Genomic DNA, 26,756 nt, shown 5'->3' with positions numbered 1-26,756 from the left:
GCCGCATCCCTTTTTATACCCGCAGAACACCATATTTGGGAATTAACCCTATGATGGCTGATCACATCACCACACCTACATTAAAGCCACACAATTCCGTTTTGGTCAAACAACGACCCCTAGAGTCGCTGTGGATTACTTGTATTTAACGTTACTGTCGTAAATACCACTCACGCAGAGCAGTCTCTTCACTCACGGCCTGATCCCCTCCCCCCTGTATACCGGTCCCTGTTCAGTCGGATGGAAGCTGTAACGAGTGGAAATAAGGTGTGGCCCCTTTAAGAGCTGCGCGCGCCCTGTTTAACTGACTCGGCACAGTCTGTATTGTATGTGCGCCTCGAACACCCCGTAAGCGGGTTGTTTCTGTTTGATGCTCATTCTTGTCCTATTTTTGTCTATCAAGTAATGCTGTGGACGGTAAAACGTGTGACAGACAGTTACACGAGTTCGATTGGGGAATAAACACAACGCGTTTCAAATCGTCGGACATCGAACATCGAGCTATAGCCTCCGAAGATGTCTAAGTTACTAATCCATCAACAAGAACGCCAGGTGCTTTTTAGCTCACACCAACGAGTGAAAGCTTGTCCGAGTGATATACAATATAAGCAATTACAAGTCCAACAGCATGTGAGGACGTGTTGGGGGAAGTGAGGTAGCCTATGCCGTAAAGCAGTCGAATTTTGTAGTTCTTTTTGTGCGCGGGTGTTACTACCCGAACCCCGAAGTTTAAAAGTACGATTAAAAGCGATACAGACCCCGTCAGGCTATGGCAGACATGTCATTCAACCTATTGTAAGTCGATGTACCATCACAAGAGTCTTGGAAATATATTATGAAGGTTGAAAAGTTACCTAGTGCTGCTTTAATTTCATCTTTTTTGAAAGGTATCTTTTCTTTTTTTTTTTTCTTTTTTTTTTTGTTGTTCATACATTTTGTCAGTAGGCTATCTCCGCCTGAATGTAGACTTTAGACTTGAGTCCAAGTGCGTATTTTTTCCCGTACCCATGTTAAGAGGTCAGAGCTTTCACACTGCACGCGGTTGCAGTCCGTCGATCCGTTCCAGTTGCGGTGCGTATACAGCAGTGCAGAGATCGTTTCCGCACCGAGTCTATTTTTGCTGTGCTGCAAACGCTGAATTAAAGTGACAGCGCATGGTTCGTGGTCAAAATGAACACAGATTGACCTGAAAATTTAGTAATTTCACCATAAATGCGATTAATTAAATAAAATATAGTAATCTCACCATAAATGTATTTAATTAAATAGGCCTACTACTTTTTTCACTTAATACCGGGGTAAAGCAAGGAAAACTACAATTTACCTCAACAAGGCGACAGAACATCACTTGTCTCATTCGTGGAGGTGGAAAAACAAGTTATTTGTGACATACAAGATTTATTGTATTAAAATTTAAATGCAAAATAAAAGGCATGAGAGTCGGCTGTTTTTGTCAATTTTAATTTTTTTTTAAATGTTTGCGATTTAATATAAGTAGGCTACATGGTTATTTGGCCACTTGCTTGAGCAACTTAATATAAGTAGAAGTAATTAATTGAATAATACGCTGATTTCACCATAGACAGTAAAAGAAATGGACACAGCGACCCCATTGGATTCAACGGAGACAAAGTGAAGCCAATTAGAAACTCTTACTTCCTGGGGGTCGAGCGACTGCGCAGACTCAAACTGAGCTTGACTACGTAGATGTGACGTGAGCAACCTGTCTGTCTTCTAGTAGCTGTGCCAAGAGAAATCTCAATCATTCCCTTCCGAGACTTGCAGAGACGGAGAGTGTGAGTAGGAGCTGTCCATGAGCTAGAGGCAGGAGCAACTTTTAGTAGGTGTTCTGATTAATTAATTTGTCATTTTGTCTCCACGTCCTCCCGATTGCCCGCGAGCTTCTCCTCCTGTCTATACGGTAATTTCCTACTGTGCGACAGAGAGTCGCGTGGCTATGACGCAATCGTTAGCCTATTTTTACAAAAACTGCTTCTACGGGGCCGTAACGTAAGCTACAAGGTAATAAAGCCTTTTATACATTTTCGTGTTTCTTTAGAAATAAATAATGGACAAATGGAGTCTTTAAACGCCTCAGATGTGAAGTTATTCGCTGTCAAAGTGACGCCAAAATGAATGGGAGTCAATGGGATGCTAACAGGTGGGGGTCCGCTAGCCAATGGCGGCGCCCGGGGGTACCTTCAAAATAATAGAAATCCATGCCCCCCTGGATTTCATGCATTATATATATATAAAAAAAAATATTTATAAATGAATTTCACTGTATATAGTCTAAAGTATGAAAGAAATGTATGTACAGTTTTAGAATTGACAAAACATCATTAAACACAACAATACTCCATCGCATTCACGACTCTCCTATGATTAAAGGCCACACTTCCGGTTTTCTTCCCACCGGAGCCTCGCTTTCGATTTCAAAATAACGGCTGCGTGAAATCAGCGTATAGGCTGACGTTGTTTAAATTGTGTTTAACCCTTGTATGGTGTCCGGGTCTGTTGGACCCGTTTCCATTTTTTATCAAAAGAAAAATTTTACAATTAATTATTTTTTCAAACTGAGACTCATTGGCCTTGGCTCATTTTCTGTGAGGAATATATATCAGAACACATTTTCAATGAAAACACACTGTACACCCCCCCTACACATTTATATTACACACAGGATGTTCGGGTCCACTGGACCCGGGGCTAATAAAAGTGTAGAAATTGTAGGTCCTGTGTACCTTTACTCTGTCCTCCTCCTGTCAGGGCCTGCTGTTAGTGTGTGTATGTTCTTCTATATGGTTTATGAGGACACAAATGTGTATAATGACATGGTTTATGACGACATCTGTGTCCTCATACTAAAACATACTAAATGGTGTTTTTTGAAATTCAAAAAATGCCAAAAGTTTTCTGTGATTGGTAGGTTCAGGGGTAGGGTTAGTGTAGGGGGAGTACATTAGAAAAACCATTATGCCTATGGAGAGTGACCGTACACCACATATCCAAGTGAGAGTGTGTGTGTGTGTGTGTGTGTGTGTGTGTGTGTGTGTGTGTGTGTGTGTGTGAGAGAGAGAGAGATTGTGTGTAAGTGTGAAAGAGTGCAAGAGTGAGTTTTGTGTTTCTACTCCTGCCATTCCTACACGAGGTTGCAATTCTTAAATGTGATCTAACAAAGGTAAAGAGAAAATATTAACCATATATGCTGTTTATATTGCTTGTAATTGGGATGAAACATCTGTTGAGTATTTTAACATAACATTTTTGATTGTGTTGAATTAAAAACCCAAAAATGCAGCGGGTCCACCAGACCCACGAACACTGGCTGAGTAACAAAAATATGAACACCACACAAGGGTTAAACGTGCATACGTCTGTTAAAGAGTGTATATGTGTACAAAGAGAATCGCAATGCTGAGACGGTAAGACCGGGGTAAAGGGAAAATACAATTTACTTCAACAAGGCAACATAATGTACAACACTCGTCTCATTCGTGGAGGTGGAAAAACAAGTTCTTTGTGACATGCAAGATATAAAGATTTAAATTATGCAAAATAAAGGGTATGAGTCTGCTGTTTTTGTCAATTTTAAGTTTTAATTTAAAATATAGGCTATGCGAAGTACATGGTAAAATATTTTTACCACTTGCTTGAGCAACATAATATATAATTATATAGAAGTAATGCATTGAATAATATGTTTTTTTAAAATTGTGTTTAAACGTGCATACTTCTATTAAAGGAACACTCCACCGTTTTTTGAAATAGGGCTTATTCACCTTCTTTCCTACATTTAGATAGGTGGGCAAATGCATTTTTGTCTCAGTGCATGCATTGTTTTAGTTTGACAGGGTCGGCGCTAGCTTAGCTTAGCATAATGAATGGAATCCTTTGTTGCCAGCTAGCATGTCCTGAGTAAAAGTGATATAAAAATAAAAAATAAAAAAACAAAGCACCTAATTACTTCTTGTGGCCTATGTATTCACAACGAGTACAAATAGCGATGCAGATTAACACTAGGCGATTTCCTATGCAGATATTGACTTGGGACTATATTAGGGGGAAGCACAGGTGAAGCACTGCTACTTGGGGGCAGAGATATCATGCCCAAGTAGCAGTGCTTCGCCTGTGCTTCCCCCTAATATAGTCCTTAATATATAAGTCAATATCTGCCTAGGAAATCGCCTAGTGTTAATCTGCATCGCTATTTGTACTCGTTGTGAATATGCAGGCCACAAGAAGTAATTAGGTGTTTTTTTTTTTATATCACTTTTACTCAGGACATGCTAGCTGGCAACAAAGGATTCTATTCATTATGTTAAGCTAAGCTAGCGCCGACCCTGTCAAACTAAAACAATGCATGCACTGAGACAAAAATGCATTTGCCCACCTATCTAAATGTAGGAAAGAAGGTGAATAAGCCCTATTTCAAAAAACGGTGGAGTGTTCCTTTAAAGGGTGTATGTGTACAAAGAGAATCGCAATGCTGACAAAAAAAACTTTTTTTTAAATAAAAGTTGCTGATAACTTCTGGATTTGAAATACAACCCAGCAAACATTTGGACGTTTAATGACCGTTGAAAAGACGTCCGACAGAGACGTCCCGTCATGGTTGAAAAATAGTTCCAAAATGGAAGTTGAACCGACGTCTTTGACGTCGTCTGGCCGTGAATTCCACGTCTCTTCTGCGCGTCCCTGGACGTGTAAATGCGTCGTCATATGTGTTTAAATGTGTTGCTGCATAATTTAAGTGTATATATAAGCCTGCATATAAAATAATCACACACCTTTTGTGTAACATCGTGAAAGGCAATCAAGTCTTGAGGTTTACACATCTTGACAAAGGTTCTAAAAAGGTCCAAAATTGGTCCAGTCAGACCTGAACGTCAATAAAACGTTTTAATCACGTGTACATCAAAAACAATAACACATTATTTGTGGACATAAGCAAAAAAGAAGCATGTTCTGATTAAGCACAACATTTTATTGATCTTGAAAAGCCAAAATTTCTCTTTATTTGTATCAATGTTTAACATTTCATGAGCTTAGAATTATAAGGTTCTATCTCCACTTTTGGTTGAAATTGAGTTTTTGACAAACTGATCCATTAGGTGTTTATTAATGCCTGTGTGGTGTTATTTTTGTAAAAAAAAATATTTTGTTAGTAGTTATTAATAAAATAAAAAGGTTCCATCTCACAAAACATGAACCGAGTTTAAAAACTTTGATCCTCAATAAACTACAATAAACGGAGATAGAACCTTATAATTCCAAGCTCTCGATTTGTTAACCAAACTACCAATTGCAAAATACTGAATTATTATATAAAGACAGTTCACCCAAAAATGAAAATTATGTAATTTACTCACCAAATTCCAAACCTGTACGAGTTTCTTTCTTCTGCTGAACACAAAAGAAGATATTTTGAAGAATGTTTGTAACCAAGCAAATAGAGCAACCATTGACTACCATTATTGGAGAAAAAATTATTATGGTAGTTAATGGGAAGCGACATCTGCTTGGTTACAAACATTCTTCCAAACATCTTTGTGTTTAGCATAACATAGAAAGGTATACAGGTTTGAAACATGAGGTTGAGTAAATGATTTCAATTTTCATTTTTGGGTGAACTATCCCTTAAACACATTGTTTGGCTCATTTTTTGTATCCACCACCCCCAGCTCTTCCTGGAGCGTGTTTCAGGTGTTCTGCCATTGCTGCATCAATTTCAGAGTCTGTAGCATTTGGGCTCGGGCTCCACCTCTTCACAGCATCTAAGGGAAGAGAATATATTTCTTTTTAAAATAAATGAAATTAAAAATTTGAGGTAAATGACATGCACTTATTTTCAAAATATTTTTATGGTCTTCAGCTAAATAAAAAAAAAAAACATGGAACAAGATGAATGAATCATGAATGAAACATTAGAAAAAGGTAATCAACATGCATTACATTTTATTTTATTGTATAAAAGATGTTCTGCTTTAAATTGGTGTTAGATCAGTTGGGGGGAAGGGGGGAACAGCATTTGTCCCCTGCCTCTTCAATACCACTGTGGTGCCCTTGAGAAAGACCCTTAACTAGGTGTGTAACAGTGAGAAAGTGAACAGGACATTTCTGATAAAGACAGGTGGGCTGTGATGTCCCCTGAATAGACATGTTTAGCAATTCTAAAATTACAAAATATTTTTAAAGCAGTTACTAAAAACATACATGTTCAAATCCAGCTAAACATTTCATTCTACTTCAGATAATTTACTTTCTGAAAGAAACTCTCAAAAGGCTACATTAATAATTTACAGTAATAACTTTGACTGTATCATTAAACATACTTTATACTATGGTATACCGTTATAAGTTCAAAGTAACCAGTGTTGTGCCTGAACGCGTTCATTGAACTCGTTCATATTTTGGGTGAACGTGAACTGAACGTGCTGTATTACTGCCTGATGAACGTTACAGTGAACTCGTTCATTCTGGTGTCTGTGAACGGCACGCTCTCTCAGGTTAACTTCGTTCAATAGGGTGCCAGATTTCTATAGAGCCTTCCAGGCGAAAACCCGGCTAAAACACACCGTAAACGGGTCTTAATATGTAGCGGAAAAACACCCAATCTGGCAACGCAGCCACCAGTGTCGCACCGCCGCATGCGTGACGCATCATCATCAAAAAAACAACAACAACAAAGAAAAAAAAACATGGACGCGACAGCAGCATGTAGCAAGGAGGCGTATGATCATTTAAAATAATTTTATGATGTTTATGACAAGGTCGGTGAGGATGGGAGAAATCTCACTTTTCTGTGCAAACTTTGCCCGCCGGCTTTCAAAAATAAAATCCGCACTTCAGTTACATCCACAGCAAACCTGAAATGGCACATTGAACTGAAGCACCCGGCTAGCCTTTCAAGGTATGTGAAAGCAAATAAAAAATCAAAAGATCCTCGACCCAAACCCCATTAACTGCGTACTGTAGCGGCTCCGTTGTCATCTCCCAGCCGCAGCTGGACAACCTGGTGGTGCAGTATATTGTCGGAGACCTGCAGCCTTTGAGTAAAGTGGAAAGCCCAGCTTTCATAAACTTAATTAAGGGGTTGCAGCCATCCAAAAAGGTGGCATCAAGAAAACAAGTAATACAAACTCAGTGAGTGTTAACCTTCCTTAACATAATGCCGAAAACCCGAAGTCTCTAGGTGGTCTGGTTGAGGAGTAGATAGAAGTACAAGATTGGTGCGCACAGACAGAACAGAAATCATGAGTTAACAATCGCAATTTTGTCCGGTGGAAAATTGCGCTAAAAAGTACAGACACTGTTAAACAAGAAATTTAAAGAAAACATATGTGAACTTAAGACTGAACTGTCTGAGATCGATACTGTGTGCACAACAGCAGATTGCTGGTCAGCTGTGAACAAGGCATTTATGGGCATCACTGTCCACTGGCTAAACAAAACTGATGTTTCTAAGAGATACTCTGCTGTACTGGCATGCCGACGGATTAAAGGAGCACATACACATGATGTGTTGGCAAAATTATTGTCAGATGTAAACAAAGAATTCAAAATCCACAATAAGGTTGCGTGTACAGTAACAGATAATGCTTCAAATTTTGTCAAGGAGTTCAACTGTTTTGGGATGGATGTTGTTTCTATTGATACTGAAATGCCAGAGACAGTGGTCCACTTTGATGAAACTGACAGTGAAGATGACAATGAACCAGAGTCCGCCTTTGCTGCCGCCAGTGAGAGCTCAGATGAAGATGACCAGATGGAGCCTGAGCCTCTCTCAGGTCTGGATCATCCGTCTCTCCCCCCTCATATAAGGTGCATGGCTCACACCTTGAATCTAGTGGCCAAAGATACGGAAAAGGTAACTGAAAAACGTTAAAAAACAATGTCGAAGGCTGTTTTTGCAAAAGCATCTGCTCTGTGGAACCTGGTTAAGCGAAGTACAAAGGCTTCTGATGCTGTGGAGGAAAAGCTTGGGATTGGCTTTGTTGTGCCAAATGACACAAGATGGAATTCAGTATTTCTTGCCATGGAGCGACTGTCTCGCATAGCAACACTAACTACCAAGGCAGAAATTAACGTGGCTGAGGTCACCCCTGAAAATGATGCCACTCCCCTACATGACGAGCTGATTTTGCACACTGTGAGTGATGAGTTTGGCTTTCGCCGATTCTCTCCAGAGGAAGTCAACTTCATACACAAGTTTGTGGATGTGATGAGGCCTTTAACACTTGCACTAAACATCCTCCAAGCAGAGAAGAACATCTTTCTTGGCTACCTGGCTCCAACCCTTGTGCAACTGCAATGCCATATGAATGACCTGTTGGATGAGAGCATGAAGCCCACTGCAGCAGAGGGGCTCATTACATGCCGACCCCTCATAAAGAGTATCTTGGAGTCACTGAGCACTAGGCTTGCAGGTCTTCTGGAGAAGAGGGACAACATACTCTCCGCTATGCTGGTGCCAAGATTCAAGCTAGACTGGGTCCAAGATGAGGAGAAACGTATGCAGTACAGATTGATGCTGAAAAGAGAATTTCAAACCCTCAACTCTGATGACTCAGCTGCAAGAGACTCAGGTCTAGCCCAGTCCAGTGGTGAAAGTACCAAGAAAGATCCAGCAGCGTCATTCTTCAGATTTAACAAAAAACCTCAGGTTTTTCAAAAATCTGAAGTGGACACCTATTTGGATGCCCCAACCAGAGATGGGTTTGATGAATACATGCAGTTTTCAAAGCTCAGAAGGCTGTTCATAAAACACAACACTGCCCTGCCCTCAAGCGCTTCAGTAGAGAGGCTCTTCAGCATCGGTGGTCTAATATTCAGGTAGGAATAAACTGTGATTATATTACATAATTATTATTCTTTGGTAGTAAGTACAGTACATACCCAGCCTCAATCATAGTTCTTGGTGATATTATTCTAGTTCTGGTTTTCAATATAAATATTTGGTCAAATTATTTCAGTGATTGCCCCAGTTCACAATTGCTTTAATACAGATTACTGTTCCCATTTTTGCCATAATAATCATGATGTTAAAATTTCTTGTTATCTCATTCAGGCCCAGGAGAAACCAGCTGGGGGATGCCAACTTTGAGAAGCAGCTGATCTTGAATGCCAACAAAAAGATTTGAAGGTATATTAAATATTGTTTTGATCTGTTTATTGGGCTATAGAAGTACAATGTATTGCCAATGGGGATGACTATAGTGATGTGCAGAGGTGAGCTGCATAAAAATAACAGAGCATCTCTTGTTTTTACAGGAAGCAAAAAACAGCTGATCCACCAGGGAGAGACCACTGTGACCAATGACAGGATCTTCATTCAGACAAGGGATTTTCAGGCTGGACAGAAAATAACACTGTCCTTGGCCCTGCACACTTTTCATTAATTATTATTAATGTTTTATTATTTTTATTTTAGTTATTTATTTGGACTGTAACCAGTGACAGATATTCATTCAGTTAAGGTATTTTCACTCACTGGACAGAAAGTAGAAGCACTGTCCATGGCCTTGAGCTCTGACTGAGTCCTTTAAGTTATTATTATTATTATTATTATTATTATTATTATTATTATTTATTTATTTTTTTACTTATTCATTAGGCAAACAAGCCAAAAAATTGAAAAGTGACTTAATAATGTTTAAATGTTTTGCACTTTGAATGTTGCACTTTCAAGTTCAACCTTAATTTCCTACCTCAGCCTGGTTCCTACCTCAGTTTGTGTTAGTAGAATGGTCTTGAAGGTTTTACTATTCATGTAACTTGTTTGTTGAACCTGCCTGGTATATTTTTCCAGGATTCCAATATTCTGTTTTAGCATGTTGACAATGGAAAATTATTAAAATTGAAAAACATTAAATGCAAGTAAACTGTCCATTTTAAAGCTCCAATATGTATCAATTTTGCAATAAAATTTCCAAAAATAACTTGCACAGAGTGATATATTTCCTCCATTTGTGTACTTACAATATCTCAAAACTCTCCAAAGATTTTTTATTTCAGAGAAATTCCGATTTTAAATAATTGTCCGTCCCGGAAAAGAAATGTGCCTCTCAGTGACGCAATGTCCTGCGCCCTCTTGTGGTGATTTTTTTTTTACATATTGGAGCTTTAATGTTGGAAATATATTTTTTGTGATAAAATGTCAAAACATAGGTTAATAATGTTAGCGTAACAGATATATTTGTGTAAAAATTAAGCAACCTAGTTATTCTGACCTGTATTAAATATATACCTGTATATGACGTATTTATAAAAGATTAAGTGATCATACTAAGTTCATTTAAATGATTAAAAACGTATTGACAAATGGGTAAAACTTAGTGGTTTGAAGGACAGTGGCAATGTATAAAGATTTAAAATCACAATTAATGAATATTTTTAGGCTGCACTATGATCCTTAAATACAGTGTTTTAGTATGTCATCAAATGATCTTTGTTCTAAACATGCCTAATTTTTTTTTTTTTTTTTTGCTGTATACATTTTTGTCTTTTTATCCATATGCCAATTCTCACATTTCATAATTTATCCGTCTATCGTAAAACAATGTATGCTAATTCCCACATTTTTATTTCTAATTCTAACACTATTATTATTTATTAAAAGGAGGGCAAATATCTAGAAAGTAGGAAAAAACTGTAAGAAACGTAAAAGTAATATTTGTAATCATCAAATCCCCTCAGTCTGTTGACACAGATGAAATGAGCTTTAAGTGTCAATTTACAGGAGATCTGAAGACATCAGCATAATAAATGAGGTGAAAACAGGAACTATTGTCATGAAATAAAGAGTGTTTTCAGCAGATCTGTTAATATTGATGAGCCTCAGACTATCAACACTCATTCAACAAGCCATTCAGGATCATCAGCAGATCATCTCACTTTATTCTGAGTGTTTAACCGTTAGAAACAGATTGAGTAAATGATAAAGGATATAAAAGCCTGTGAAACTGCTCTATTGAAAGAATTGATAAAGTTTGATTTTATGATAGCTACATTCATTACAATAAAGTAATTAGATCATTAAAATGTGCAGAAACTGAAACAGACCATGAAGCTTTTTAAAAAATAAAAAGCACAAGTGATATTATTCCAAGTGCAATAGATATATATAATATTTATAGATTTAAAATGTCTCATGTGACTCATTATAGGCTCAATGTAAAGGATTTAGCAGTATCTGTTGCAGTTTATTTTAATAATGTAAAATAACTAACACATTTAGAAATAAAGAAATAAAGTGACTGTAGCAACAAGATCAATTCCCCTCACAGATCTCAAACTTTGACTCGACATTCAGTAACAGTTCTCACACAAACATCGAGACAATCACACAAAAGAACACAAACTCGCTCAGGTCTGAATGAACTCAACATATTCTCCTCATGCTCGCTGCTGCTGCACTAAATGTTTATTTCAGAAGGAAGACGCCAAAGAGATCAAGTTTGGTACTGGTATAGGGCCTCGGGCATGTTCTTTGCACAATTTGATGGGCTGGTCACTTGTAACACCACCATTTAATCCCTCGGACAGGCGTCTGATTATTTGGGCCAGGGGATTTGAGGGTTTGCGTACAAAACCCTTGAGTTTTTGCAAATAATTTTCGTATGGAAAGGATGATATAACATCCAGATTGCCAAAATGTTTTGCATCCTGTGCAGGATGGGTCAACCCATGCACATTGTACACTAGCTGATCATTTCCATACAGGTGGGCAAAATGTTCCACAAAAGCATGAAGGAGGCTGTTGGCATATTCGTTGTACTATCTGGCAAAGAAAGCGGAGACCAGCATTGCCATGGCTGTCGACAGCAGCAGGAAGTTTGCATATAGATCAGGTCTTAACACCTCACGCAACACCACCGGCCCTGTGTATAAGAGAAACTGACGGAACTCCGTCGCCTTCCACCTCGTTCAGTGCTCTTGGCCTTCTAGCAAATTCCGAAGGAATGTGGGGTCTTAAGCTTAGAAGATTTCTGGATATTCTGTCCACGTCTCTCCCTGGTACACGGACAGTCAGAGGACCTTTCATCCACAGAAAGATAAGGCGCCTTACCACCCCCAAGCACACCAGGTGCATGTAGTCCAGTGGGACTTGGGACACCAAACCAAAATGTACATTTGTGAAGGCATGAGGACCATGGTGGTGTTCCTCATCCTCCTGCCTGGCAAATGCCTCATCAGACCATGTTTGGCCATTCATGAGGGGGTGTGTCACAGCCATAGTAACCGTTAAAAGCCTTTGTGACTTTCACAAGGGATTTTGCCGGTGCGTCACAGATCATCGAATTAACTTTTAAAGTGAGCCTTTTCCCCTCAAATGTAAACCCCTCCTGTAATTGTGTGAGTTCATTTGCCAAATCTGTGAGATACATTTTTGATGACTCAGGTTTCTTTATACCTGAGTTCATCCCGATGACTACAGGTTCTTTCATGGGTACTCCAACCAATCTACCTAAAATGGGCCACAACTGAAGACCTGAACTTTTAAAAAGTGGCAGGCCATCCACTGACATTTGAAGATGTAAACAACATCCATTGACAAGCTTGTCTTTCCACTGGGAAAGGGTATGTTTTAACGCCTCAATAATGCCAATGTAGTGGTATAGGCCACCGCAGAGCTCCCTAACAGAATAATCTCTTCTTGTGTTAAGAAGAGTTTGTGCATCTTTTGGCAAGTCACAGTGGTGGACCGTTAATATTGCCAAGAGAGCCGAAAGTGCAATATGGGAAATACCATATGTTAGTGCCCAGTTGGAAAGGCGATTTCTGAGTTTTTCTGGTTCCTCCCAGTCAGATATTTCTTCTACATCACTAACATCTTGATAATAAAATCTATCCTCTGGGTCAGACACAACAGCTGCCATTGGATCTAATCCAAGATTTTCTTCCATTATTTCATTTTCAGGTTCTGCAACATCATCTGTTAGAGACCCAATATATCTGGGAGGAAGTGTGGCTGCAGGTGTTTCCTGGCCGGTCTCAATTAACCTTCTATTAAGGTCCACCCTGGCTCTTCTCCTCAACGCTGAACTGGAAACAGGTGTCTTGCGTCTTCATTTTTTACATTTAGGTAACTATCTCAACTGTAAATTGAATAATAATAATACTAAAAAAAGTATGGAGTTTGGAATGGAATGAAAATCTGAGTATTATACCTTCGTCTCTACAGTTTGCATCATGTTTTCAGCATCTGGAAAAAGAAATGGAAAGTATGTTGTAAGTTGTTGTCTTAATTTTATTCATGATGTGACTGGAGAAGTTGTCTGGTTTATCAAAAATAAAGATTTGGTAACAAGTAAAACATTTATTTATCTATCTATCTATCTATCTATCTATCTATCTATCTATCTATCTATCTATCTATCTATCGCTGACTCAGGAGACTCACTTTTGTTTACAAGAAAATGAAAGTAAAATACCAATAACAAAATTGTAATTGTAAGGTTGAAATTGTAATTGGGGTAGGCTACATGAGAAGAATAGTGGTTATGGTCTTTGTTCAGTGTAAGGTTGGAGGCATACACATTCAGATGTATTTCTAAATTATGTAGGCTAATGTCCCTGCCACATTATATCAGTTCTATCATATATTTTCTCTTCCTTTTCTTTAATGAATGTATATTTGATTTCAGTAATGATACTTTGGCCATGAATTAAAAAAAATCATAATCACAATTACTTAATTTATTTTTAGTCCAGGCAAAGTAGCATTTTATGATAGACTAATTGTAAAATAATTTTTTTTTCAGCATAGATCATTTCTATGAGGTGCCCAGAACAACATACTAAAAGTCCTAAGAAATCCTAGTTGAGGAAATATGTTAATTTATCATCAATCCGAAATGTGTGCCAATAAGGCCAGGCAACAATACACCCAAATGGGGCTATTTTTTTCCTTAATTCCTATCAAAATGAAACTTTACACAATGAAAGTACCCATGAAAAGTATTTTTTTTTTGTATTACAAGTTTCTTTGAAAATTAATTGTAATATGCAAATATGGGGTGTGTTGTTGCTGGCCTTAATGGCACACATTTCGGATTGATGATAAATTAACATATTTCCTCAACTAGGATTTCTTAGGACTTTTAGTAAGTTGGACACCTCATAGAAATTATCTATGCTGAAAAAATATATTTTACAATTCTTTTTATTTTTGGCTCCAAAATGAGTTAGTTTGCCTGGACTATTTGTTTTATTCTCAACATTTACAAAAGAGCACGGCCTGCTGGGAAATCTGTTGACGAATCATTTTATTTCTCATCGTGACGTTTCTGATCATAGTGAGATGATCTGCTGATGATCCTGAATGGCTTGTTGAATGAGTGTTGATAGTCTGAGGCTCATCAATATTAACAGATCTGCTGAAAACACTCTTTATTTCATGACAATAGTTCCTGTTTTCACCTCATTTATTATGCTGATGTCTTCAGATCTCCTGTGAATTAACACTTAAAGCTCATTTCATTGGTGTCAGCAGACTGAGGGTATTTGGCTACGTTTAATTCTGTGTTTATGATTTAACTGTTTTCTTATCATTATTTATATTTGGAAGAATTAAAATTATTTATATTCTTTTCTATATTTCTAGATATATACCTGAATTTGAATGAAGAAGCAGAATGATGTTAGGATTAGCAATAAAAATTGTTCAAAATAATTAATGAATTGGCACCAGTTACTGTAGGATGAATAGATAGACATAAATGCTTATTTAACATGTTAAAGAATGACACATATTTTTGCAACCTTTCATTTTCTATTTTGTGGGTATGTGAGTGTGACTCTTGTATTGTTCAGTCTTTTCATAGGTATCGGGAGAGTTGTGTGTTGTGTAAGTGCGCCCTCTATTGGATAGAGGCTAGAGTGGTGGTCAAATACTGAACTTTCGCGCTCGTTTCTCAGTCTGCATCTACTGGACCGAGAGAGGTGTTCACATCAGGGCGATGTAAACTTGAAATATACCGGTTGGAACTTTAGCTTTAGTGCACATGGTAACTTGTACGTGTATTTTATGGTGAGTGCATACATTTAGTTGAGATGTGCCGAGAACTGCTGTTTTGAGTGCTTAAGAAATTGCTAACATTGCTAACCTCGAGGTTTGTTTTGCTGTATGCTGGCGCTCGCCAGTCTATCGTCTTGTAATGCAGCCCACGTGTTTCAGTTGTCCTTTTTCTTATGTTAGGCTGATTCTGAATGACGATAGAATCCTGAACTTTTGCTCTCTTTGAAATTGTACAGGACAGGTATGTACTTCCAATACCAGGTTTAGAATATAATGTGTTCATTTAAAAGTTTTCTTGTACTTATTGATGTCCAATGGCACTGAACAGCCCAGATGTAAAGCATGTACATTTTGCTTCATGCATGTTAAGTGTGTGTTAACTACTGAAAGGAAGATGGTTTAAAAAACCAAAACAAATTCAGTAATTGATATTTTTGATTTTGGCAGATCAGCACCCCCAACTCTGGAATTCATCATCAGTGAAGCTCCTCCCACTGTGATTACATCATCAGTGAAGCTCCTCCCACAGTAACTCTCCAATAAATGCTGTAAATTCCCATCAGCTACAAGTGAAGACGAGCATCAGAGCATCAGGAAGAGCTGAAATCTGCAAAGACTGAGTTTATTAAAGAGGACAGTGAGAACATGAGTGATCCAGAACCCTGCAGAATGAAACACACTGAAGATCCTGAAGAACAAAGAGGTTGGTGTTTATTCTTCATTCATTTATGATGCTGAAGAACATTCATGTTAGAAACATTCAAGCACTTCATCACTTTTAGATAAACAGTTTAACTATGAAATGGTACAGAATGTTCTGGGTTTTCTTCAACAAATGGTCAGTAATGGAGGTTTGAGACATTTTTATACTGATTATCAATATTAGATCAAGCTAAATACTATTTTACATTTATTTTATATCTGGTTTCCAATTTGCAACAATTTTACCCAAATTTTAGTCATTTTCAACATAGTTAAAACAATTATTATTTTTTAAAGAATAATCAGTAAACACAAAAGTCACTGATAAAGTTGTATTTGTCAAATATCATACAAGTTATTCATAGTTATAGAGATTCTTCTTACAGTAACTTTGGTAACAGGGTTGATGAACACAGTCAATGCTACAGTTTGTGTAAAAACTGAGACAATGGATTGAGATTATATTCTTGTCTTCCCATCATGCAGTAGAAAGAGCCCAGATGATGTCACAGTTTTAAGAAATTCTCTGTTTTTAAAAGGAGGAAAATCATGTCAGGAGTAACAGGGTTGAGTGAAACATGTAGGACACAGATAATGCTAATAAAAATTGTTCATTTAAAACTAGTTAAAGCCGCGGCCGCTCTACACTTTGAGCTTGTGAAATTTCTACAGACGTGCGACGGCTGAGAAATGACGTCACATTCTGTGGCAGCTTTTTCACAAACATAAATTTAACATACATTTAACGGTATAACAAATAATAATAATAAAAAAAATAAAAATAAAAAAATATATAAAAAACAATCCACTCCACTTGAATGATAAATGTTTGTGTTATTTCTCACAGAGTTATTCACTTGAGCTTGTGTTTCTGGTGTCTCACTTTCACAGACTCATGAATGGAAGTCTAGGAAGGAAAAGTCTAGTGTGAACGGCCATTAATAATTAAAAGTCAAGTCATCTTCATTTATATAGCGCTTTTAACAATGTAGATTGTTAGCAGCTTTACAGAGATAAACGTATAATTAAGATAACATAGATTGTTTTGGCTTTATAGCGGTTCTTTAATGAAATTATATTCCAGCTAAAGTTAGTTTTGATTGATTCGCTTCCGTCACAATGATAATTTGTTATTAAATTAGGGGCCGCTAAGACGACACCATTCTCTCTACACAGATTTTAAATGCGAACCTGTGATAAACACTGATGGCGTTCACATGCGCATTAAGAATTGGTTCTATAGTTATGTGCGTTTGAATATATGTGCACAGGTTTGTAATTCCCTACAAACCAAGTCTAAAAGTACTGGGCTTTCCTTATAAATTTTAATACAGAATTTTATTTTATTTTGTCATTTCGGGGTAGGTATGTGAAACGAATTTCCTGACAACGCTTTATCTGAAGAGTGGTAAAGGGATCCTCCATAGGGAGAGACTAGTTGGCACTAGAGACTAGAGCACTGCATTGACTTCCGGTCCAGGCGAAGGTCCTTCGTCAGATCTGGATTCGGCAGGCTGCGGGAAAACCTCTGGATAAACAAAGACACTAAAATTAGCGTAGACGCCATTCTTCTTATGATGTAACGAGTACATCAGGATTTATGGGAAGTGTTCCCGGTTCCGGCTGACCTAATCTATGCAGCCTAATCATTGTATTATAGAAGTCTATAATGTTTTATGTGCAGAGGTGGAAAGAGTACTGAAAATTTGTACTCAAGTACAAGTACCGTTACATTGCTGAAATAATACTAAATTACAAGTAAAAGTACTGGTGTCAAAAAAGTACTTAAATAAAAGTACAAATTACTCTTCTCAAAAACTACTCGGAGTACTATTTACATTTTAGCTGGCGATAGTTAATGTATTACCAATAAATATTCAACCAAATGATAGATTTATGTAGAAAATAGCTACTTTTAACACGTTTTTACCTTATTGTCGAAGGACATTAATTAGTGGTCATGATACTGGAAATTCTAATTTCAATATGACACCTTGAAATATGTCAATATTCAGTAGGCCTAGCCTATAATTTTTAATACCATCGGGAAAACTACCACATACTAAATATTTTAATATCTACATTTTTGTCCATCCATTTTGTCAAGGCAATCATTATTTTCAAGCATGGAAAAGCACAACACTCATTGTAACAGTAATCTATTTGTATGGAAAAGTTTAATTCAAGTCTTCTGAAGAGACATGTCCACTTTATACGGTGAGATTTTAATTTAGGCTTTTGTTTACATATTTAAACATTGATCAGTAACCATTACAAAAATCTAACTTAAATATTTACTCACTCAGTGTATTTGTCTTTACAATAGGGTAACGTTAAAGGGATACTCCACTTTAAAAGGAAAATTCTGTCATCATATACTCACCCTCATGTTGTTTCAATTCAATCCTTTATGAATTTCTTTCTTCTGCTGAACAGAAAGGAAGATATTTAGAAGAATATCAGTAACCAGACAGTTTCCGGTCTCATTGACTTCCATAGTATATTTTTTTCCTACTATGGAAGTCAATGGTACCAGAAACGGTCTGGTTACTGACATTCTTCTAAATATCTTCCTTTCTGTTCAGCAGAAGAAAGAAATTCATACAGGATTGAATTGAAACAACATGAGGGTGAGTATATGATGACAGAATTTTCATTTTAAAGTGGAGTAGCCTATCCCTTTAACTGTTGCAATAGCTCACACACAGCACAAGAAAGCTTAATTTCAAACTGAATTTAATTTGCAAAAAAGACTAGATTTTTCATAACTTTTGACAACGTTTAATTCAAGAGCATGGAGAGATTGGAGCTGGACGTCATTTGAGTCTGCAGTGAGAACCACTTGGAGAGATTCGCGAATCGCGATTGCACATGATATGACACAGTCCGAGAGCGCACACTCAATATCCGAGTCAAGTTCATTCGTATATTTGAGAGCTCGTGTTCAGTTTTCTCGATTACATGAATGTGCCCTCGTGTTATAATATTGCACTCGTGACATTTGCCATTAAAATATGCCATAGAAACTTGCAGGTATTAATAAAATTATGTGTAATAGGCCTACCTGCAATCCCGCGCTGAGAGGAGGCGGGTGTGTCAAACTCGCTGTCGTTGAGATGAGAGAATGAGAACGCGCAGCTGGTATTGTATCAGTGTATAGGCCAAAATGAGTATTGACAGATATTTCAGTATTGATATCAAAATACAGATATTTTGACAATACAACTTATGTAGTTTGTTGTTTCTCCAAACTTTCAGTCCAGCCATTAATCACTCTGAGCTCCTCGCCTCCTTCACTTATGATCAGCTCTTCAAAACCTGCTGTGACTGCGGCGGCTTTAATTCAGTCCAAATATCAGGGGTTTTATTGGTCCGTTTATGATCGGATATTTTTATTGGCTACCGAAATGCCGGTCAAAGATTTGAATATCAAATTGTACTCCGTAACGAAATGTGATTTTACACATTTCGAAGTAGCGAAGTTGATTACTTAGCTTAATATGTACTTGAGTACAAGTAAAATTAAAGATTTAAAAATATACTCAAAAAAGTACAAGTACCCAAAAAAACAACTTAATTACAGTAACGTGAGTAGTTGTAATTCGTTACTTCCACCTCTGGTTATGTGAATGCTAGTTCAAAGAGATGTGTCTTTAATCTGGCTTTGAACTGACAGAGTGTGTCTGTTTCCCGGACAATGTTAGGAAGACTGTTCCAAAGTTTTGGTGCTAAATAGGAAAAGGATCCACCGCCAGCAGTTGATTTTGATATTTTAGGTATTATTAACTGGCCGGAATTTTGAGATCGCAATAGACGTGAAGGACTATAATGCAGGGTTCTTAAGTTTTATCAAAAGCTTGGAGTGAGATCATATGCGGTTAGGGGAGGAGCCCTAATGGAGCCCCGCCCCCCAATTTTACCCATTGTTCATAATTAACCAGCACAAATTGAAATTATAACAATAGGTAAATCTGATAAATGTCAGAGCAATTCATCACATCAAATATACTCTTTAATGTTACATTTCAAAATTACAAATATACGAAAATTACAAAAATATAACAAATTGCTCCAAATAGTTTGGAAAATCTTTTTGCATTTTGAATGTGTCTAGTCAAAATGGTATAATGATTTATTTTGTGGTGGGACATTGTGTACAAATGACATATTAGAGTATTAAAGGTGCAATGCGCAACATTTCATGTTAAAAATACCCATTTTTCTAACCCATACATGCTTAAACAATTGCCTGATGGGCTGAATGAGCCCTTCTCTGATCACTGCGATTGCCTCTATAATCCTGTTCAGTAAAATAAATAAGAGGGATTCGGGACGGAATTTGAGACTGGGCCTATTAAATTGCCTATATTGCAGTTTCGCTTGTTGCCAGAGGGGGCATTGTTCTGCAAAAACTCAGACTTGCGCAATGCACCTTTTAAGGTGTGTGTGTGTGTGTGTGTGTGTGTGTTTGTTGTGTGTGTACTCCAGCTTATGAAATGTGTTTTGTGTAGTAAGTTTTTGTTGCACATTTTGATGCCTTGATAACAGGGGTAGGGGGCTCCCACTTTAAGCACTGTGGCTCGATGCCAGACAGTTAAATTGAAATATTACCCAGAGCACTCTGCTTTAATACATGTAGCCTTAATGTAACTAGAAAGACTATTAATACAGTATAATATATAATTTAAAATAAAATGATGAAATACATCTTCATTCCTTCCCATACCCACTAACATTTCCCTTAGTTTCAGATAACGTAAGCTAGCCAAACTGAGCCAAAGCTTCTGGCCTGGTGTCAAAGTAGTTGTAGAGTTTTTGACTGCATCAATAATAATGTATACGATGGGCTATATATTAAATGTTCTAAAATGTTAGACGAGCTTTCTTCCAACTTACCTTCTCCATCACGATGTGTGTTCGCGCAATGTTGTTGGTTACCTAGTAACGAACGTACGGTGGCCGAGAATGTTCCGTCAACTACCGTGTGTTCGCGCATCTATGTTGCCTAGTAACTAACGCAATCTGGCGGCAGTAAACTTCACTTTGTGTGCCTGCGCCTCATATACAACGTTATATATAAAGCTTGCAGGACAACTTGGTTGGCATTGCCTTTTCAGCGTGAGAAATACACGGTGTGGCGTGTGAGCGTGTGAACTGGTTGAATTGCGTGTGTCTCACGGCCAATGCGTGAGACTTGAGAACCCTAAGAGCTCACTCAAGTACTGCAGAGCTAAACCATTTAGTGCTTTGTAAGTAATCAGCAATATTTAAAAATTTATGCGATGTTTAATAGGCAGCCAATGCAGTGTTGACAGAACCGGGCTAATGTGAGCGTAAAATTTAGTACAAGTACTTCAAATGAAATAAACTTATAACCCGTTTTCTGAGTAACACTAAGAAAATCTCTATAGATTGTTGCAATACCGCCGCCACGACCAATCAGACGGGGCTCGTGCTTATAGGAGTATCCTGATGGAGTAGATTCATTTAGACCGAAATAATCATTTGGTTTAAGCCAGGTTTCAGTAAGGCAAAGTACATCAAAGCTATTATCTGTGACTATTTCATTTACAATAACTGCCTTAGGTGTGAGTGATCTAATGTTTAAAAGACCTAACTTTAGAAATTGTTTTTGTTTACTAATAGCAACATTTTCTGTTTTAATAACAATTAGATTTTTCCTAGATCCTGCAGTAGATTTATTTAAATTAAAAATTAAAATTAATTTTGGTGATCTCCAACTGGCGGAGTCGAACATCATTAGTGCCGCCGTTAATAATGATCTTAGAGAATTTACGATTAGCATTAGCCAGCACTTTTAAATTTGCTTTGATGTCAGGCGCTCTGGTCCCGGCAAACATGTGACTGGTGGCTGGTGTCTCTATTTTCACGTTCCGTGTGATCGAATCGCCAATTACTAGGGCACAATCAACAGGATTCTCAGTGGGTGTTTCACTGAGCGGGGCTAATCGATTTGTTATGGTAATCGGAACGGAAGAGTGTTTTTTTGATCCACGACTAGAGTGATCCCTCACTGTCGCCCATTTGCCCGGCTGCGCAGGCTCTACTTCAGCTGGAACCGAATCATGTAAAGAGTTCACTATGCTAGGTGCATCCAAAATAGTATCTAAAGCTCTAGCACTTTTACTATCCTCAATTAAAGTTTGGATGCGTGACTCTAGTTCTAAAATCTTCTCCGTCAGCCTGACTGTCTCTTTGCATTTATCAGTGCAGGTGACAATAACAGGACGACATTACTCACCGTGTTTGCTGACTGATTCTTACTCACCTGGGCTTTTTAGAAACTCAAAGGTGCGGGCACACAAGAGAAAATAAATGAGAAATAACTGAGTGCATGTGTTAACAGGCTAGCGAATTACTAGCTTGTTGTGCTAATTATAACGGAAGCTAGCAATGTCAGGTTAATCTGAGATGTTGGGTAAGCTGTATTTAGTAGTATAAACAACTAGAAATGATAGTAAATGATGGTTCAAAACAAAGAAATACGAGGCTAAGACGGAGCTTACAGCACCGAAGCAAACAAACTCACAGCAGGCAGCGAGGAAGACGGAAGGTTTTAGTAAAATAAATATCAATCTCAAAGTTGGTTTCGAAATATGGCAGTATTGTACATTTTAATGTTAATATCATGTTAGATAATTGTTATTGATCAAATATATTTAATAGTTCTTGCTAAAGAAACATGGGATTCGTGCCTATGTTTTAAAAATAATAGTTGGAAGATAAATTTACCTCATTCATGGAAAGTTTCAAGGACATATAATCAATTTATAAAAAGGCATGATATTATCATATTTTATAGCAGTTTTCTACTTTCTACCATTACATCAGGGCTCACTTTCATGTCCATTCACTTTATAACTTTAAAGAGAAATATTTGGATGTCCTAATGTAATAATTAAATTTAATAATTGTTTCTTTCATGCCAGACATGATGGAAGAGAGCGAGGAGAGTGAAGAACTGAGTGAAGTGGATGAGGAACATCATGTCAGACCTGGAGGAAAACCTTTCAGTCGCTCAAAGACTAAACAGACATTTTTAAAGAAAAGAAGAGCCAAGAAATCTTTCACCTGCACTCAGTGTGGAAAGAGTTACACAACCAAACTAAATCTTGAGTGTCACATGAGAGTTCACACTGGAGAGAAGCCGCACACGTGTGATCAGTGCGGAAAGAGTTTCTCTATTAAAAGTGAACTGAAGATACACATGAGGATCCACACAGGAGAGAAGCCGTTCTCATGTGATCAGTGCGGAAAGAGTTTCTGTCAATCTTCATCCCTTAATGTTCACATGAGGATCCACACTGGAGAGAAGCCGTTCACATGTGATCAATGTGGCAAAACATTTCTTTTTGCATCAACCCTGAAGAATCACCTGAGAGTTCATACGAAGGAGAAGCCGCATTCATGTTCGGTGTGTGGAAAGAGTTTTTCATCGCTGCAATATTTACGTGGACATGAGAAAATGCATACTGGTGTGAGAGAGTGCTACATGTGCTTTGAGTGCGAGAAGACTTTTATTACAGCAAACTGTTTAAAACTGCACCAGAGAATTCACACTGGAGAAAAACCTTACAAGTGTTCACACTGTGACAAGAGATTCAATCAGTCTGGAAATCTGAAAACCCATGAGAGGATCCACACTGGAGAGAAACCGCTCACATGTGATCAGTGCGGAACGAGTTACTCTTTTAAAAGCGAACTGAAGCGACACATGAGGATCCACACTGGAGAAAAACCTTACACATGTTCACACTGTGACAAGAGATTCAGTCTCTCATCACATCAGAAAAGACATGAGAGGATCCACACTGGAGAGAAGCCACACACGTGTGATCAGTGTGGAAAGAGTTTCTCCAGTAAAAGTGAACTGAAGATACACATGAGGATCCACACTGGAGAGAAGCCGTTCTCATGTGATCAGTGCGGAAAGAGTTTCTCTATTAAAAGTGAACTGAAGATACACATGAGGATCCACACCGGAGAGAAGACGTTCACATGTCATCAATGTTGCAAAACATTTCTCTGTGCATCAGCCCTGAAGTCACACCTGAGAGTTCATTCGAAGGAGAAGCCACATTCATGTTCTGTGTGTGGAAAGAGTTTTTCATCGCTGCAATATTTACGTGGACATGAAAAAATGCATACTGGTGTGAGAGAGTACATGTGCTTTGAGTGTGAGAAGACTTTTATTACAGCAAACAGTTTAAAACTGCACGAGAGAATTCACACTGGAGAAAAACCTTACAAGTGTTCACACTGTGACAAGAGATTCAGTCAGCCATCATCTCTGAAAATACATGAAGGAATTCACACTGGAGAAAAACATTACAAGTGTTCACACTGTGACAAGAGATTCACTCACTCATCATATCTGAAAACACATGAGAGGATCCACACTGGAGAAAAACCTTACAAATGTTCACTCTGTGACAAGAGATTCAATCGGTCATCAAATCTGAAAACACATGAGAGGATCCACAGCAGAGAGAAGCCGCACACGTGTGATCAGTGCGGAAAGAGTTTCTCTATTAAAACTCACCTGAAGCGACACATGAAGATCCATTCAGTGGATAAACCACTTAAACACAGACTGAAATCATGGTAAGTAGTAGAGATCCACCGATTACAATTTTCTTGGCCGATTCCGATTTCTCATTGAGTTTGACCTGCCGATACTGATTTTAGCCGATTCCGATTCCATTTTTTCTAACCACTTTACAGCACACACACATATTTATTTACTATCTTTTCTTTAGTAGAACATTTTGCATAGAACATATATTTTTTTTTTTTAACAGATAATGTTAATAACTAATCTAGAACTATATAAATTTCTCCTGGTGTGGGAAATTCACAGTGCAGTGTTATGGAAGAACCATTTCCTTCTTTTCACATTCAATATCAATTTCTTCTCTCATCTGCCACATGTCCAGCCAGGCTAAACAAGCACTCACACAACAACACTAATTGTGCTCACCTGATCCTCATGTGCTCTGGTCCCTTTATATTTAGCCTCTTTCCCTCATGTCTTTGCTGGTTTGTTTTGTACGTTGTCTGCATTCAATTTCTCTGCAAGGTTGCAGTCTTTTTTAATTTCTTTTTGTTTTTTTCTGTCCTGGCAAGCCACTCTAGTGCCTAGTGTTGTTTCATCCCACCTATGCCAAGCCTCTGGTTCCTTGAGTTGCTGTCAAGTTTCCACTGTTCCCAAAGAGCCTGGGTTTGTCTAATCCCTGACCCACCGGTTCTCCAGTTGTGTGCCCTTGACCCATCTGTTCTCCAGCTGTGACCTCGACCCACCGGTTCTCCAGTTGTGCCCTTGACCCACTTATTCTCCAGTTGTGACCTCGACCCATCTGTTCTCCAGCTGTGCCCTCGACCCACCTGTTCTCCAGCTGTGCCCTCGACCCACCTGTTCTCCAGCTGTGCCCTCGACCCACCTGTTCTCCAGCTGTGCCCTCGACCCACCTGTTCTCCAGCTGTGCCCTCGACCCACCTGTTCTCCAGTTGTGCCCTCGACCCACCTATTCTCCAGTTGTTTGCCCTGCTCTATTGTTTGGACTGTTCCGCCTGTGTTTTGTCTTTGTCAATAAATATCACTCCCCGTTCATTCGGCACCTGGGTCCTCCCTTCTCTGAATCCTGACAATTTATTTATATTTCAAAAAACAGTACTAGAGATTCTAGAAACCATATCCATTTTTGCCCTTTTAAAGGGGTCATATAATGCCATTTTTGTACAAGCTAATATGATTCTTTAGGGTCTAAATTAAAAGTTTGTAATATACTTTAATTAAAAATTATCAATAGTATTGTAGTTATTTTTGCTTACACATGCATTGAGGAGAATATGTTAATGTTCTTCTCCCCCTCTGGATCTCCACCCATTTGCCTCATCTTTCCTGTCGGTAAGGTTCGGTGTTGGCATTCCACTCATGTTTAACAATGCTTTGTTCAGGGTATAAGAAGGAAAGGTAACTGTGTATCAGGGAGAAAGGCTGTAACCCCGCCACTCCCACACACCGGTGCGTAACCTCATACTATGAGAAAGGCTTTTACGGCCTCTTCTGTACAACAGTACGCTATTTGTTACAACTTAAGTTTTCTTTACAGTATGTTGTTCCATTCCACTGTCTGTATATTTACACATGTAAATTAATAAATAACTTTGCCTGCTTTAAAGACTTCGAGAATCTTTCCTTTTTTCACTGATGATGTTGAAAGCTGAAGTGATTATAACTTTACCTAAACATTCAGGTTAAATCCTACATTTTCCTATCAGTTCTAAGAAAGAAATAAAAGGTTAATGAATAACAACAACTTTAATGGAGTCAGATTAGTAATATTGGAGTCAGATTAATATTTGAATTATACACGTAATCTTTCAACTGCCTTTTGATCCGATTATAGGTTCAAAATGGCAGCATAAGCTTCCAGCCTTACATTTTCTTCTAAGAGAGTCGAAAAATAAGCAGATCTAGCAGTTTTTAAGGCTTTTCTGTACGCAATCGTGCTCTCTCCATGAAACTCGGAAAACGTCTAGTTTTCTTTTTTTCTCGTTTTCTTCCATTTGTGCTCCATATTTCTGGCTGCCCTGTTTAGGGCCCGAGTGTGCTCGTTGTACCACGGCGTTGGACTATTTTCTTTAAAGGGGCATTCCACCCATTTGAACTTCGTGACCGAGAAAAGACAAAAAATAACTTCAAGACGCATTTGTATGAAAGACAACAACTCCCACAATGCACCACATTGCACAGCTCCGCAAGCCACTCCCACTAATCCAGAAAGCGCATATCTGCCTATAAGAGAAATCACTCTTCCGTCTACAAGGCTAGCTACCACCAGAGCTTGAAATTCATTTCACCTTCACATAAAATGTCTAGTTAGTTAGCGAACTCACTAGTGCATTACTCCTCGTTTGTATTTCTTTCGAAAAGGTGAATTATTGCATGGTACCTGGATGTTCAGTCAACATATGCGGTGCGAAACTAGGATAGTTCTCAACACAAACG

The 26,756-nt window shown here is 38.0% G+C and overlaps 1 protein-coding gene across 1 annotated transcript; it reads left to right on the top strand.

The window, feature by feature from the left end:
• Positions 1-14,948: 14,948 nt before the first annotated feature.
• LOC311078660 (uncharacterized protein) lies at positions 14,949-25,922 on the top strand. The gene is made up of 5 exons (XM_084107610.1): positions 14,949-15,034; positions 15,203-15,263; positions 15,470-15,725; positions 22,675-24,349; positions 24,872-25,922. The coding sequence occupies exons 3-5, from the start codon at positions 15,668-15,670 to the stop codon at positions 24,885-24,887; spliced, it is 1,749 nt and encodes a 582-aa protein (XP_083963736.1). The 5' UTR covers positions 14,949-15,034; positions 15,203-15,263; positions 15,470-15,667; the 3' UTR covers positions 24,888-25,922.
• Positions 25,923-26,756: the final 834 nt, after the last annotated feature.

This window comes from Abramis brama, assembly GCF_963993115.1.
Source record: "Abramis brama genome assembly, chromosome: 1".
NCBI lineage: Eukaryota > Metazoa > Chordata > Actinopteri > Cypriniformes > Leuciscidae > Abramis > Abramis brama.
The sequence above is the reverse complement of the archived record's forward strand: the minus strand, read 5'-3'. Positions and strand labels throughout refer to the sequence as shown.

Coding starts and splice junctions, on each gene's coding strand:
- LOC311078660 (XM_084107610.1), top strand. CDS start 15,668: ATGAGTGATCCAGAACCCTGCAGAATGAAACACACTGAAGATCCTGAA. Junction 15,726..22,674: donor AGATCCTGAAGAACAAAGAG/GTTGGTGTTTAT, acceptor CTTTCATGCCAG/ACATGATGGAAGAGAGCGAG.